General features: G+C 41.5%; 1 protein-coding gene across 11 annotated transcripts in view; it reads right to left on the bottom strand.

Annotated features, from left to right (window-relative positions):
* The window catches only part of LOC117461154 (focal adhesion kinase 1-like), a 50,208-nt gene extending 38,433 nt beyond the window's left edge, over positions 1-11,775 (bottom strand). For 6 of the 11 annotated variants that reach the window (XM_071205839.1, XM_071205842.1, XM_071205840.1 and 3 more), the window contains exons 1-8: positions 9,850-11,765; positions 3,779-4,065; positions 3,511-3,677; positions 1,645-1,732; positions 1,305-1,384; positions 1,050-1,112; positions 907-961; positions 421-561 (exon numbers count right to left, since the gene is read on the bottom strand). In XM_071205839.1, the coding sequence (XP_071061940.1) occupies positions 421-561; positions 907-961; positions 1,050-1,112; positions 1,305-1,384; positions 1,645-1,732; positions 3,511-3,677; positions 3,779-4,065; positions 9,850-9,922 (954 nt within the window). In that variant the 5' untranslated portion in view covers positions 9,923-11,765. Of the gene's footprint in view, positions 1-420; positions 562-906; positions 962-1,049; positions 1,113-1,304; positions 1,385-1,644; positions 1,733-3,510; positions 3,678-3,778; positions 4,066-9,849 lie in introns of all 11 variants that reach the window. The other 5 variants (XM_071205836.1, XM_071205838.1, XM_071205837.1 and 2 more) reach the window with 5 other exon arrangements.
* Positions 11,776-14,941: the final 3,166 nt, after the last annotated feature.

Genomic DNA, 14,941 nt, shown 5'->3' with positions numbered 1-14,941 from the left:
GCATTAAAACAGATGTCACATTTCATCATATTAACTGCTTTTTTAAGTACTTGCAAACATGTAATATTGATAGCATAGAACTATTTTAACGTTCTATTCTGTTTTAAGTACTTTTACCATTATATTCCCTCTAGGACAGAGAAGGGTTTGCATTATGCAGAGGACAGTGATAATGCATTGCTGTAGAGAAAAGTATAATAAGAACACGGGACTGTGGGACAAATGCAGAAAACACAATTGCTAACCTTTCCTTGTATGGTTCTGACAAGCAATCTAAATAAAAAATGACTTTCCACTTTAAATATTTCTACCCTGTGCATTTTTAATAGGCTTAACCCTCCTGACTGAGAGTGCATTTTCAGCTATGGAAAATGTATGAATGGATACCACAATTGATCTTTTCATGGAGTGTTGCCCTACCCCCAAAGCACATTTGAAGCACTCCTTGTCGAAGCGGTAGATGGGAGAGAGTATCTCAAAGAACTTGTGGATGCTCTGCTCATCGTTGAGGTTAGCAAACTGCTTAAAGGTTTGTTGGATCTGCTTACGAAGAGTCTTCGCCTGATAGAGAGGGAGCAAAAGAAAAACAAAGGTTAAGTCTTTCTGGGAGGAAGTTGATGCAGAGCCAAGAAAACGGACACGGGGAGTGACAACAGGAATAATTCAATACGATGAGATTATCTGACAATCGGCCAGACATCCACTCAGTCATCAAGATCTGGCTGTCACTTAGCCGGTCGCTCAGTCAAACAGCCATTAGCTCATCCAGCCGACTAAGCCAGGCTGGGATTCACAAAGACATTTCAACACTGTCACTTCTGCTATATGGAAATGTAATTTAAATGAGACCATGTCCAGTTTAAGTCACTAATTCTGTTAAATACACTGACAGTAGTTTAACCTCACCTTTAGGGAGTCCAGCAGGCTTTTGGGGAAGAACCTTCTTAAGCCAACGTCTTTCCTAAAAAATAAAAGAATAACATTTAACTTTTAATAGGTGAAATCTACCATCACACAATTTCTTCAGTTTGAACCGAATAACATCTTACTCTAGTAGTTCATAATTGGATTTCTTGTCTAGGGCGTTGCCTGGCATCTCTCTGAAGAACCTCCTGTAGGATTCAGAGAGAAAAGGTGAAACGGTATTCAATTGTCATCTATAGATTGAATTTAAGTTCAGATATTCTGGAAAGCTTTTCTGATATACGCAGAGACTAATAGTCAATGTTTGTTTAACAGAATAATTGTGTTGATTTTCTCATGCTGTTGGCATAACAGCTATTGTTGGTACAGTGTGTTCTCACCTAATTTCCAAGCAGCCCAGTTTTAGAGCTACATCTTGATCCACCTGATCAGCTATATGGTGCATGTAGTCACTTTTTACCTGGAGAGAAACAGTGCAACAGAGCAATGTTTAATAACAACAATGGTGTTAGGACAAAGTCGTACAGACTCATGTAAGAGCAGAATGAAATGTGTTTTTAAGTTACATGTATCAAGGTATGTCTGCCTTGTTAGATGTAAAAGTGATAAGGAGGAAGTGACAGAGCAGATTTTTTCTATTTTTTACTGGTTAATATTATTTCATAAAGAGGACACTTTTCTATCTCATCTTTTTTACGTGATCCTGCCGTGTTGCCTCACCTGGTGATAGAGGTAGTTAAGAGAGGGTTTGTCTTCCGAGAAATGACTGAGGTAACCTTTAGGAAGGTACCGCATCCGCAACTCATACCTGAAAACGACAGACACAATTTTGGCTAAAATAACCATACAGTCAGCCCGCACACCCACAGAGAGAGAAAATAACGCTTGCTTGGGTTTAAAGTATGTGTTAGCTACATAATGGCTCCAAAGGAGCAGTAGATTCAATTTCTTGCTCAAAGTCACCTCGGCAGCGTGGCTGTTTGCCAACACTGGGCTTGAAACAGTTGAAACTGAAAGTTGCCCTTCCTATGCACCGTATATCTGTCTAGTCACTGTAAGACAGGATTTCATATTTAGCTGACAGTGAACTAACTGAAAGTGATAACCTTGTAATGTCATAAAGCAGAATGCCATTCCTCGTGTTACACTTGCCAGTTATCTGTGCCCCAGAAGTACCCAGATGGGCCATCATAGTTTATAGTGATATATTATTTTATGACTGGCATATTGCAGTGACTACAGCGGAGAGAAATGGGTCAGGAGAGTTGAGCTTCAAGCTGCTGTGATGGGACAGGACTGTTAGATAACAAAGGAAATCAAGGCTGAAGACAAAATGAATAAAACATCCTCGTTCTATAATGAATGAACCAAAATGAGTGTGAGAAGGGATACAACGGTGTGTGTTTGAGAGAAATTAGAGAACTGGATAAGAAAGAAAGGACAGATGTGAGAGATGAGAAAAAGAAGGATGGAGGGAAACATCAAAGGGAAAAACGAGTGACTGCGAGCGCACGAGACGCTAGAGAAAACACGCGAGGGAGCGAGAGATCGGGGAGAGAGTCAGTCCATCCCCTGGGCTACTTCTGCTGATCTAACAATAGCTCGGCAGCAGCAGAAGCTCCTGTGGGCTCGCAGCTCTGCAGCCGTCTGAGGCAAAGCTGCAACAACTGGCAGAGCTGCTCCGCTGCATGTTAGCCGTGTGAACAACCCCTTCATATTGAACTCATTTCAATTTGAATGACTTTGGGTGTAATAAATAGACTGCAGGACAAAAGACTGAATTGTAAAGAGAGCTGTGACAACTGAAGGTGACCAAGAGCCAGCATAGTTTGAGTGTAGGACGAAAACAGACAAAGCTGCTTTCAAATAACAAGCAGCTTAATCCCCTTCATCAAACAGGGCAAATCATCCCTACATGGCTTATTGGGCTACTGTATCAAATAAAGGGATAGAATAAGGCTCTATAAATGTACAACAAACACACAAGCAACAACTACTCACTGCTTGAAAGTTATGTAATTGACCATTCAAATTTAGATAAACATCATCCATCATGTGAATGAGTGTGGAAAAACCCATTGTATTGAGACTTCTGAATCTCAAGAAAGACAAGGACGGTGGTAAAAGTGAGCAATATGAAATACTTTGTTGTTACTTTTATTACTGCCTGTGTACAGGCGATCACATAAGTATGATTCAGGTTTATTGAAACCATAAAGTCGTTTCATTGGGGCCATATGTTATGTAGCTGTAGCTTTTAAGGGAGGATTAAAAATACTCTTGGTTGGAAGTTGTGTAGCTTAAACAAGTGATGGCCCTTTACAGCCCAATGGGGCATTTATAAAGATGACATGTTTGTATTAGTAATGCGCCTTGGAGGAGAAGAAAATAACGTTATGTTTTTTGGCCTGTTGCTACATATTAGCACAACATTAAGGATGAAGGGAGCTCACTTAATAATCTTGAACCTCAATCGCAGCTGGCTTTAGTATGCCTTATGGTAACAGAAAAACAATTGAAGAAATGGCAGACAAGTAGTGGGAGCAGACAGTGAGGGTTAAACATTGCTTTTTGTTGTAATTCTACCTCCACTCCTCCTGGGGGTGCTGTTTCTCATATTTCTCCCTGACGTGACACACGCCTAAATCAGGGTGTAACCAATGGAGAGCATCAGAGTGCAGATGGCTGAGACGGAGGCCCAGAGAGGACACACAGCGCAATTTGTGGATCTCTGCTATCTTCTGGATAACACCCTGTTGAAACAAGAGACAGTTTGAGACAAAGAAACAAGCAAGCATCAGGGAAAAGATGATGATGGAGAGCTACAAATGTACAACATGTTTGTTTGACTTACCCGGACGTCTGTAGCATCTCCATGCCTGATATTACTAGCCCAGGTGCACGGTTCGCTGTTTGTTTCAAAATAATGGAAGATCTTCAGAACCCGGTCCATGGAAGCTGTGGGCCGCTCAAGGCCTGCAGCCGGGCCGCTGGTACCAACACCCGTACCTCCAGGCATCCCAGACCGGGATTTAACCCCACAGCCACTCGCTGCCGAGTGATTGAGGTTTGGTTCCAGGTAGGAAGACGACGCCATGCCTGACTCAGATGCTCCGGCAGGGGCTAACTTGCCGTCATATTCTGAAAAAGAGAGAGAGGACAGAGATTACATTTGACTGCATAGTTAAAGAGCATTCTGTAATCTTGCTACTCACTCGACATAAGTTCAGTCAAGGACAATAAAAAACAACTGGTTAAGAACATTTACATAAAGAAAACGTCCTTAACTAAACCCTTGGAACACATTGCTGAAAGAATAGCTGACAGTAAAACATTCACAACCTCTCACTCACCACCAGTCTGTCATTCTGACTGCACATCTGTTATGACGTAGATCAGGCTACATTAATAGTCATAAAGATATGAAAGAGAACTTGCGCAAATCTACACTCACTCAAAAACAAATCCAAGGTTGAGACCATAGATAGAACTAGAAGGAGAGGCTACCAACCAGTCAGTCATTCAGTCAGGGAAGAGTCGATACAAACCAGCAAAACACCGACACAAGGCCTTTTTAGAAGGACCTAATGGATTCACAGCTCAACATAAATCAGATTAGTTTAACTTTAAATAAATAAATAAATCCCCAGTGTCAGACTGAAAAAGCTTCTTCTAAATCAACCAGGCTGCCAGTCTTGTAAAGCAGCGAGTTTAACAGCAAGTCACTCAAACACCAGTCAGTAAACCAGTCTGTCAGTGGACTGGTCATTCAGCACTACATGCAACGCAGAGTGCAAATGGCCGACAGCCATACGACAACCTCTGGATTTCTACTGTTCTCAATAAATTGCATGGCTGCTAGGCTAGAGTTTATAATCTGATGGTTTATAAAAATCTGGCCAGACACAATAAGGTTTGCTGAAGGAGGATTAGCACATTTTTCTGGAAATACTTTTGTTCAATGGCTGTAGTTGTTTATTTAGCAACTATTGTAGCACCTATTCTTCTTACGGTCCATACATAAAAACACAACAGCCCCAACAAACATACATCTAACAACCCAGCACTATAGATCCCCCACAACTGCAACAATTAAAACTATACAGTCCCTCCGAATAAACTGAGAACACAGAGCTTAATACAGCTAAAATAAAGAAAAAGAACAAAACAAAGCAGGATGCACCTTTACTATATTATTCTCAATAATGATAGAAAGTTAAACAAATAAACCCTTCGAATTCTTAGTAACAGCACACCTTTTTCCCGTATTTTGATTATATACAGACACTGGATAATACTAAAGTGAAATGGACTATTTTAAAAATAAATTCTGTTTTGTCTCAGACTTTTTCTTTCACGTATTCACCCTCTTGTAACAGTTGTTTCTACTGTAGGTTCATCTTGACACATCTTATTCTTGGTAGAGACCATAGGTGGAGACACACTCTGCTGCTTCCCATGTCATACGGTCACTTCCTGGGTTTCCCTGCAGGCTTTGACTGTGAACGCTGGCTACATAATGTGGTGACAAAAGAGACACAAGTACATCAAATCCCATTGAGTGACTAATTTCATGGCTCATCTCCAATAACGGGGTTGCAATTTACAACTAAATAGGGTTATTCAGGGTTGAAAGATCTGCTTATTTACATGTGATTACTTTTTTTTATCCACTAATTCTGGGATAATGAATCCAGCTGACAAACATGTGTTTCCAGTTATTGTTACTGTCGACCGTGGTTGTTTCCGCCTGAAGCAAGCCCAAAAATCATTGCCGTTAACAACAAATCACTTCATTCAGCATTTTTCCGTGTTGTGGTCAGGTCACGGTCAGATCACTTCACACTGAGAACAAAGGGAGAAAGAAGCAAGGACTGAAAAACATTCCTGGGATAGTTTGTTCAGCACTTTTGACAGCTTGACCTACAGTTGCCTCTTCAAAGTAACACTGTGTGTGTGTGTGTGTGTGTGTGTGTGTGTGTGTGTGTGTGTGTGTGTGTGTGTGTGTGTGTTCACTGCATCAGAAGTGTAAAGGAGGACATTATGCATCTGATAACTTGACTCAGCACTCTCTCGGAAAAATGTGCTGTATCAATAATGTGTGTGTGAAACTGTGCAGAAGGTTGTTTCCTTAAACCTAGACTCTCTGCCGCCACTTCGGCTGTTCATAGCTATTTTGTTTTTCAAGCATTATTTTACATATCCACACAACTGTAAATAAATTAATTAAAGGTGGGGTAGGTAAGTTTGAGAAACCGGCTCGAGATCGCTAGAATTTGAAAATACACAACCGGAGAAAATCTGCCACTTCCTTATAGAGCCCCTCCTCCAACACACACGAACGCGCACATGACCAATGAGGGCACGAGATAAGTTTGTGCCCCGATGGAAGGCTGACAGGCAGGTAGGCCAGTATTACGGCTTCTACAGATGACATTTTTTTATGGATTTTTTGTCAAAGCACTTAAGATATTCATTGCTATCGGGATGTTAAGAGCATTCCATGGAATATAACAAAAAGTGTATCTCGAGCCGGTTTCTGAAACGTACCTACCCAACCTTTAATATATTTAGGTTTAAATGGAGAAATCTAATGTATCATTACTTTTCTTCATTATTAACCCTCAAGGCTTTAACACAAGTGAATAGTGAAGATCAGAAAACACATGTCACTCTCACAGTCTTACTGTCACCATCCAATTATAATGATACCACTGTGGCTATGATACTACTGGATTATTAGGTGGTTTATTACAATCCCCAGTGCACTGCTGCTCTAATCCCATTGCAAAAAACAACATATCATCTCAGTGTAACAATACCAGGCGCCATGCTAATGACTACAGATCAGCCTGGGATGAAAAATGATGATAACATTTAAAGGAATAGTTGGAAATAAACTGTCTCTTTGCACAATCATGAACATATAAACAGGGTTTTGCAGTGAAAATCAGTGAGGTCACTCTTTTGTTAATTGCTACAGATACAGTATGTTAAGCTTTTTAAACAGGCAGAGACAGGTTGTTGGGAATGCTTCAAATAAGAAAACTTTGTGAACTTCAACTCACATTACCCCCGTACATTAGATCATATTCTGATGTTGATCAAGTACCATTGTCATTTCAGTTGCTGTCAGAGAACAAATTATCATTTACACTACTATAAATAATGTCCTTTAAATGCAGTTCACCAATGTTTGCTCTACTGTTGGGTGTTAATGATACATGTATATGAAAACAAGCCCTGTGGATGTTGGGTTGTTATAACAGCAGCTCTCTTAGTTCAAAACCCAGCCGTAGTGCTTGGTCTCCGAGGGCCACACTAAAAAATGTATTGAGGACAATATTTTGACTGCAACTCGTTTTTAAATAGGAGCAGTGTCACCAGAGGAGCTAAAAAGTCACAAACCACGGTCAGCCATCTGCTACTGCCCACTCAGTCGGTGCGTAATCAGATTAGATCTTAAGCACTAAATAGGTGTAACACCCCACTGCATACACTGACACATAACACAATAGTGACGCAAAATCACGTAACCTTAACCTAAATACTAGCTGGATGAAATCCTATTAGAAAAGCATACTGACATTCGCCTTAGTGCATACGTATAACTACTGTAAAGACTGTTACATCACACATCAGTAGCAAATGGGGTCTGTTTACCCGTGTTTTAGTACCATCCATCAAAAGAGGTGGTAGTAACATCGCCCCTAAATACTGCAGCTCCTAACCAGTGTGACTGAATGCATGCAAATTGGGAAAATGTTATATTTTGTTTGTCGGTCTGCAAAAAAAATCTTAAAAAATGATTGAATATATGTTACTGAATGGGTGAACATACAGCCAAAGTATCAATTTCTTACATTATCCATTATGTTAAGGTCTGACACCTGGACGTGTTTTAAGCACTGCATTAGTGTGCATTAAGCCATCACAACAAACAATTAACATGCATAGACCATCAACAGCATATATATAACAAAATGCTTTCCATTAGTTACCTGTCAGTTTTGGGGCAATACAAAATATGGATCTCATAGCACATACAATACTGTTTTGAAATAGGCACACTACACAGCAGCACGGGAGAAATGATCCATATCTCACTGCACCAATTTCTCTCAAATGACTAAATCCTCACATGCATGCCCTCACACACAGAACAAGTGAGGAATCACATCAACTAGGCCATGCAGGCAGCAAGCAAGGGAGCAGGCGGCTGCCAGGCCCACATCCCCCTTTCTCAGCGGGGCTCTGGTTACTGACAGTTAGCCTGTGAAGCCACAGAAGGCTGGAGTTGAGCTCTGTCCCGCAGCAGCAGCAGCAGCAGCAGCAGCAGCAGCAGCAGCAGCAGCAGCAGCAGCAGCAGCAGCAGCAGCAGCAGCAGCAGCAGCAGCAGCAGCAGCAGCAGCAGCAGCAGGACGGTTTATCTCCGAGTCTAACTGGTATCTGGGTTACTGGGGTTAGCACAATCCTAGGGGAGCCTATTCCTCTCTGTCTTTTCCATGGCATCCCATTCCCTTGCTATTTTCCTTTGTTGCTAATCTTTCAAAATTCATCACCATCTTTATTTTTTGAAAAGCCCTTTTTTTGTTTGTTACCCCGCCTCATATGCTAGACCTCCTGTATACTTCTTTCTCCATCCTTTACCCCCTTCATCTGCATCTCCCTTTTCCCTCCCCTCTCTTAATCTGCTCCAGTCACTCATCTCAAATGCTCATAGACCTTTTAGTTCCCGCTTTCTGTCTCCATTTGATCCTCCTGTGCTATTGAACCATCTTTCTTCCTTCCTCCCTCTCATCTTCCAACAATTTCCTCTGCCCTTCCCCCACACTGCTACACTCTCTCTTCCCTCGTCTGCAAACGATGCGCATTATCTATACCAGGGGACGGGGAAGAAAAAGTCTAAACATCTGTATAAATATGTGACAGCCATATAAATACAATACTTTTCCATTATGAGCCTAAAGGAAAAACCCCAAAGGACTAGCACAAAGAGTGTGTGTTGGTGTACGCATGTGTGTGTTCTGCGCTGTTCCAGTGACATCAGAGCTGCCAGGGTAACTTATAACCAACATGTCCCCTTTCACCAACCTCATTAGTACGACTGCAGCCCAGGCAGATGAAAAGCAACAGCAGTTCAGTAGGGTTGAACTGGGCTTGAACCAAAGCAAACAAATATTGATTCTTGCGATAAAGTTCAGTACATTTCGTGTTCACGCATATTATCAAGTGCTGTAAATAAAAAAAAGCTACATTGATGAACAAGTCACTCAATCATTGGACAGTTTGCAGTGTTTTTGCATCGCTTCATGGGCTGGCTTTGGAAATAAAAAGTATATTCTTGTGACTGACAGCAGGTCATGCAGCTCTTCACTGTGCTTTTGTTCATTCTCCTTTGGTTAAAAAGAGTTTAAGAAGTCAACATTATTAATGAGTTTGTATTATTGACCCTAACCTGACCTCATCTGTCATAAATGATGATAGACAGTGGATAGTGTCTTTTAAAGCATTTTCATAATGTTGCGATCAACACTCCTCTAAAAGCCCAGGGTGAGGAAACGCCCACATCTGTCTGATTTAGAAATCATAGAGCATACTCAGGAAAATGAAATACTGCCAGCCTGACAATACATAGTATGTTTAGCAGAATAAGGAAATGCTACCAAGTAGAGTGAGCGAGGGTAAACAAGATTGAGAAGTCACAAGGATGACTTTTCTATTTAATTGCAAATAATGATACAAAGAAAGAGGAAGGTAAAGGAATATTTTATATTTGATAAACATGATATGGATCTTATATACTTTGTAGAATTGAATCAAAAGGATTTGATTCTATTCAGAAGCACATATCTAACTGCATATGGTATGTGTCGTTACATAATATGATGTGTTGATTGATACTCTTAGAATATTCGTACATACTTGGCAAGGGGTGCTGTGCGTAGATGCAGGCCCCCTTGCTCCAGCAGAGAGGGATGCAGCCGCTGTTCTCCATTTGTTTTGTAGACGGGGCTGTTTAAGGTCCGGCCACAGGGCCCAGACAAACCTGTCGGGCTCCGAAAACAGCATAGAGCCAGGGACTAGGACGGGCTCCTAACCTGGCTTTATGCTACTATGAAAATGTCCTTTTATGAAATGTTGAATAACGTGAGGAAAAACAAAAAATGGGATCCTAAAATATTCCCCAAAAAGTTAGAAATGGTGTCCTGCTGTGCTGGTAACTGGGCTGTCATTTGTTGGAGGGGTGATATCATCCAGTGTGCAACTTTTAGCCGCCGCCTCAGAAGATAGCCACAGGAAACTCAATAGAGAAAAAATCAATCGAAGCCAGAGTCCCGGAGCTCGAGGTAACTCTAGTCTAGAGAAGAAAAGAGCCCAGTAAGAGGAAACAGAGGATGTCCAATATCCTTTGTACTGTCAAATCTGATGACTCAGCAAGTATCCTCACAGGAGGTAGAGAATATACCAGTCCGTAACTCTCTATGCTTGAGCAGCAACTACATGCAATCACCAGGGTCCAAGTCCAGTTGATAAAGAGATTTAAATACAGCGATACAAATATTACTCAGCTTCTCACATCCAGAGAATCCGTCCAAAACAACCAAGTCAAATCTTCGTCTGCAACAAAAGACAAACCAATGCGTGATGATAAAGCTGGAAGTGCAGTATCTGGTTCTGCAATCCAAGATCGTGATCACGAGACTTCCTGTCACTCCCTCCGAAAGCTTGCTGAAACATCCCATTACATCAGGACTGGAGGAAGTGGCTCTGCGTCCAGGTATTAGTAATCATTCTGTCCAATACATGTCATGACCTTTAACCCTGCAAAATACCTAAACCATTGTGCAATTTGAAATGTACTGATTTCTGTTAGGAAGTTATTTTGTTCCCTTCTTCACTCCAAGGAGATAGAGCCCTGGTGGGAGGAGAAGGTTCAGTAAGTTGCTCGAGGACACTTCAGCAGAAAAGCTTCCCAAAACAGACATTCATGCTCTCCGTGGCCGGGGGAGAATTTCTCTACCAATTAGACTCTCCTGCAGTCCAATAAATCCTCAGAAAATATCAAATTCTGGTCTTTGTTGCGGAGCTTTTGATCCAATTAATCAGCCCTTGATGTGAAAATCAAAGAAGGAGGCTTCCCTGCAGCCATACGCCTTAAGTCACATGGTACGGCATTGTATGTCAGAAATCCAGGTTACAACACTGCCGACAAACAATACTTTGTGTAATGACATCAAAGTACCATTTTCCAAGAAAGGTTGTCGTTTTGTTCTGTTAATCCAAAATGTGGTCCGAAGAAGATGGTAAGAAGAAAAGAGAAACTTGCACCAGAGAAGAAAAGAGATACAAATGTAGGGCAAAGAGGGGCGTAGAGAAATGGAGCAAAGTGAGGGAGAGGTAGGTAGAGTGACCGACGCAGGAGGGAGAAAGGAAAGCAAGAGGAAACGGATGACGAAATACAAGATAGAGACTAAAAGAAGAGTTGAAAAAGAACAGAAAGATCAAGAAGAAAAAGCAGAAATAAAGGTAACTGGATAAAAAGAGAAAGTGGAGAAACCCCAGGGAGAAGCTGAGCCTCGCATCCTCCAAAGCTTTCTCACAATGCTCTGAGCCTGCAGGAGTTAACCAGGTCAAAGCAGGTGTCTGATGTCAGAGAGAGACATAAAGGGACAGAGACAAACATTTAAAGTAAAGATCCAAAAAAGCTGTGATGCAAAGCCAGGCAAGAAGGGAGCACGACTATGTGGAGGAAATAACGTTGCAGGATTTGGTTTGAGGAGAAAAATTGATGCAGTAAATCCGTTTGGAAAGTCATTCAGCCGTGTGGAGCTCAGTCTGGCTTCCGAAGGCTTTCATCAGGAGCAGCGGAAAGGGGAACTGGATCACAACATCCCAATCTCTCTCTCTCTCGCACACACAGCCGCAGCTAACACACACACACACACACACAGCCGCAGCTCACACACACACACACACACACACACACACACACACACACACACACACACACACACACACACACACACACACACACACACACACACACACACACACACACACACACACACACACACACACACACACACACACACACACACACACACACACACACACACACACACACACACACACACACACACACAGCGCAAACCTTGAGCAGTCGCGATAAGTGCACCAAAGAGGCTATACAGTGAGAGAGTTATGTGTGAAAGCCAGAGAGAGGCTGTACGTATACAAGTGTGTGTGTGCATGTGACTAAGCAGGTAGACGACTCCATGCATGTGTGTTTGTTGAAAGTCTGTAAAAAGCAGAAGAAGTGTGTGCGCAAAATCAAAAAGCGAGTGTGTGCCAAGTGCTTCTTCTCTGCTGTGTTTTCGGTATACGCTGCTGTGACCACGCTGCGAAAAAAATGCACCGCCAGCTCACAGGCAGAAGCAGCAAGGGTGTGTGTGTGTGTGTGTGTGTGTGTGTGTGTAAGGAAGAGAAGGAGACTAGAGGCAAACATATTCTAATTGACACTTAATGCTGTGGAAAGTAGGCAAGGCGAGTGGACAGGACTTATACATATGCTATTGCTAATAGGACACCACTGCTAATCAACACTCCAACTTTAATAAACAGCCGCATATACACACACACACACACACACACACACACACACACACACACACACACACACACACACACACACACACACACACACACACACACACACACACACACACACACACACACACACACACACACACACACACACACGGTTTTACCAGGATTAATGTTTAGCCACTGAAAACATACATTCCACTGTATGACCCCTAATAACACTTCCCCTTTCTCCTCTGTTTGCGTTATGCGTGGGCAGGTCTCTGCTGCCCTCTGTCCTGCCTCTCTGTGGTCTCTCCTCCTCTACAAACATATTGCATCTGCTCTCCTGCAGCATGCCATCTCTTCAATGGCAATAAAGCACTGACATTCTATTCCTCTGATGTGCCAGAGCACGAGATGAGTGTGCATGCTTTCTAGCTAAGCTTCCAGCGGGAAAACACTGACAACCAACATGCTGTGATTTATTCATGACACAAACTAATATAGAGCAGATCGGCATATATTCAGTTATTTAATAATTAAGACCTCATGCTCCTAAAGGATCTTGGTCAGGTATGAATGAAACCAATGTCTGCTTGTGTCAGGAAATAAAGAGTGGCCCACCCTGTTTAAGTGGACCAATCAAGTGTACTGACATCCAATATGCAGACATACTGTATGTGCTCTAGGAACATGTTTAACTAAAGGTTACATTTTAAGTGAGATCTCATTATAAAGCAGGTCTAGCTGCTACTTATAAACTAGGAAGTTACCTAAATGCACAAAGCCTGTATTCAGAAACTGTGCCTTTAAAACAGGCCTTCAGGACTAGCGTATTCTATACAGGTAGAAAGGGCCGCTACAGTCGGTCTCCAGCTGCATTGAGAGTGCAAAAAGGACATCAAAATGAACAATATAAAATGACCAGGACAAAATAACTACAGCACTCTTGAATACATTTATTTGTATGTCTTTTATATCAGTTATTTTGCCTTAGAATTAGAATTTGAACCGCATGGTGCTTATGAGTGCAGCCAAATTGTGAGCTATAACTCCGTCTGATCTGTCTTCTGTCTTTATATTTCATATCATGCAACACAAAATGATTGCATGATATAAATGATGACAGAGATACAGAAGCTGGATGTTATGTTCAGTGTGCTCTCCACTCAAACTGAGCTTGTGATCCTTTCAGCAGTACTGAGAATGAGTATTTCTAAGGCTGTTTCGGGATACAGATGTTCAGTTTACCCGGTCCCCCGTACACTGTGTGGCGTGCTACTGTCATTTTGTCAGCAAAGTTAGAAAGCAGCATCTCATTATGAGTTTCAGTTAACCTCAACTTTGGCAACACGTATCCCACTGGAGTTCTGCCAAAGGTAAGGTCAGGAAAGTAAAATATGCGTTTGTCCTTTTCAGGAATGACAAGTTCTCTTTTCTGAGGTATACAACATCCTCCTTGAAAACATAGGATCAACGGTTACCTAGCAACACCAACGAAGAGAGACTGGTGCTTAGAGGTAATTATCTTATCTATACTTGATATTATTTAACCCTAGCAGTCCTCTTTAGGTGTGAGTCAAGACTAATACCAAAGAATATCATGCTTTGTGAATACGAAATAGAAGGATAGATCTCTCTTAGACCATGAAAATCAAACGGAAAGGATTCTGTCATTCCTATTAAGTAGTTGACAATATTTCTGTTCATATCAAAGTTACATTAGAGAGCAAATTCAAACAAAAAACAAAGCTGTATACAATGAGTGGGCACAGGAAACCTTTACATTTTAAGGTTGATGCAATAACTCATACACATCACTAGGGCTGAACGATTAATCGATTTGAAATCGAAATTGCGATTTGAAATGATGCAATTATCAAATCGCTAAGCCTGCGATTTTTTTAGTTTGTAAAAAAAAATGTGGTTTTGTTTTGTTCTTCTTGTGTGTCAGTCATCCACACCAATCAGAAGTGCTGTGCTCCACATGTACCAGCCATTGTTAACCAATCAGAAGTGGCCCATGATAGTAGGTGATAGACAGATTGATCCAATCACCTGTCAAGTATTTTTGAAATACTTTTCCAAATGGCAAATGGCTTCCAATGGAGCTTTCCTAGATGGTTTCTGAGTCAGGTTAGTGATGCTCCATCCCATGTTTTACATCTATTACAGGGTGAATCTTAAACTGAAGCTTGACTTTAAAGCAACCCAACGGAAGTTTCATGTAAGTTTAGTTCTTTCACTCGCACTGTTGATAGGACCTTCCTAGCCGGAGATATGGCCGCATTTTACAATACACTTCCGTTGGGTCCCTTAAAAACAAATATCACAAATCGAATCACAATCACAATATTTGTCAGAAAAATCGCAATTCGATTATTTCCCCAAATCGTGCAGCCCTACACATCACACACACAAATCTCTA

Source organism: Pseudochaenichthys georgianus, chromosome 16 (genome assembly GCF_902827115.2).
Source record: "Pseudochaenichthys georgianus chromosome 16, fPseGeo1.2, whole genome shotgun sequence".
In the NCBI taxonomy this organism is placed as follows: Eukaryota; Metazoa; Chordata; class Actinopteri; order Perciformes; family Channichthyidae; genus Pseudochaenichthys; species Pseudochaenichthys georgianus.
This window is presented reverse-complemented; position numbering and strand designations above follow the sequence as displayed.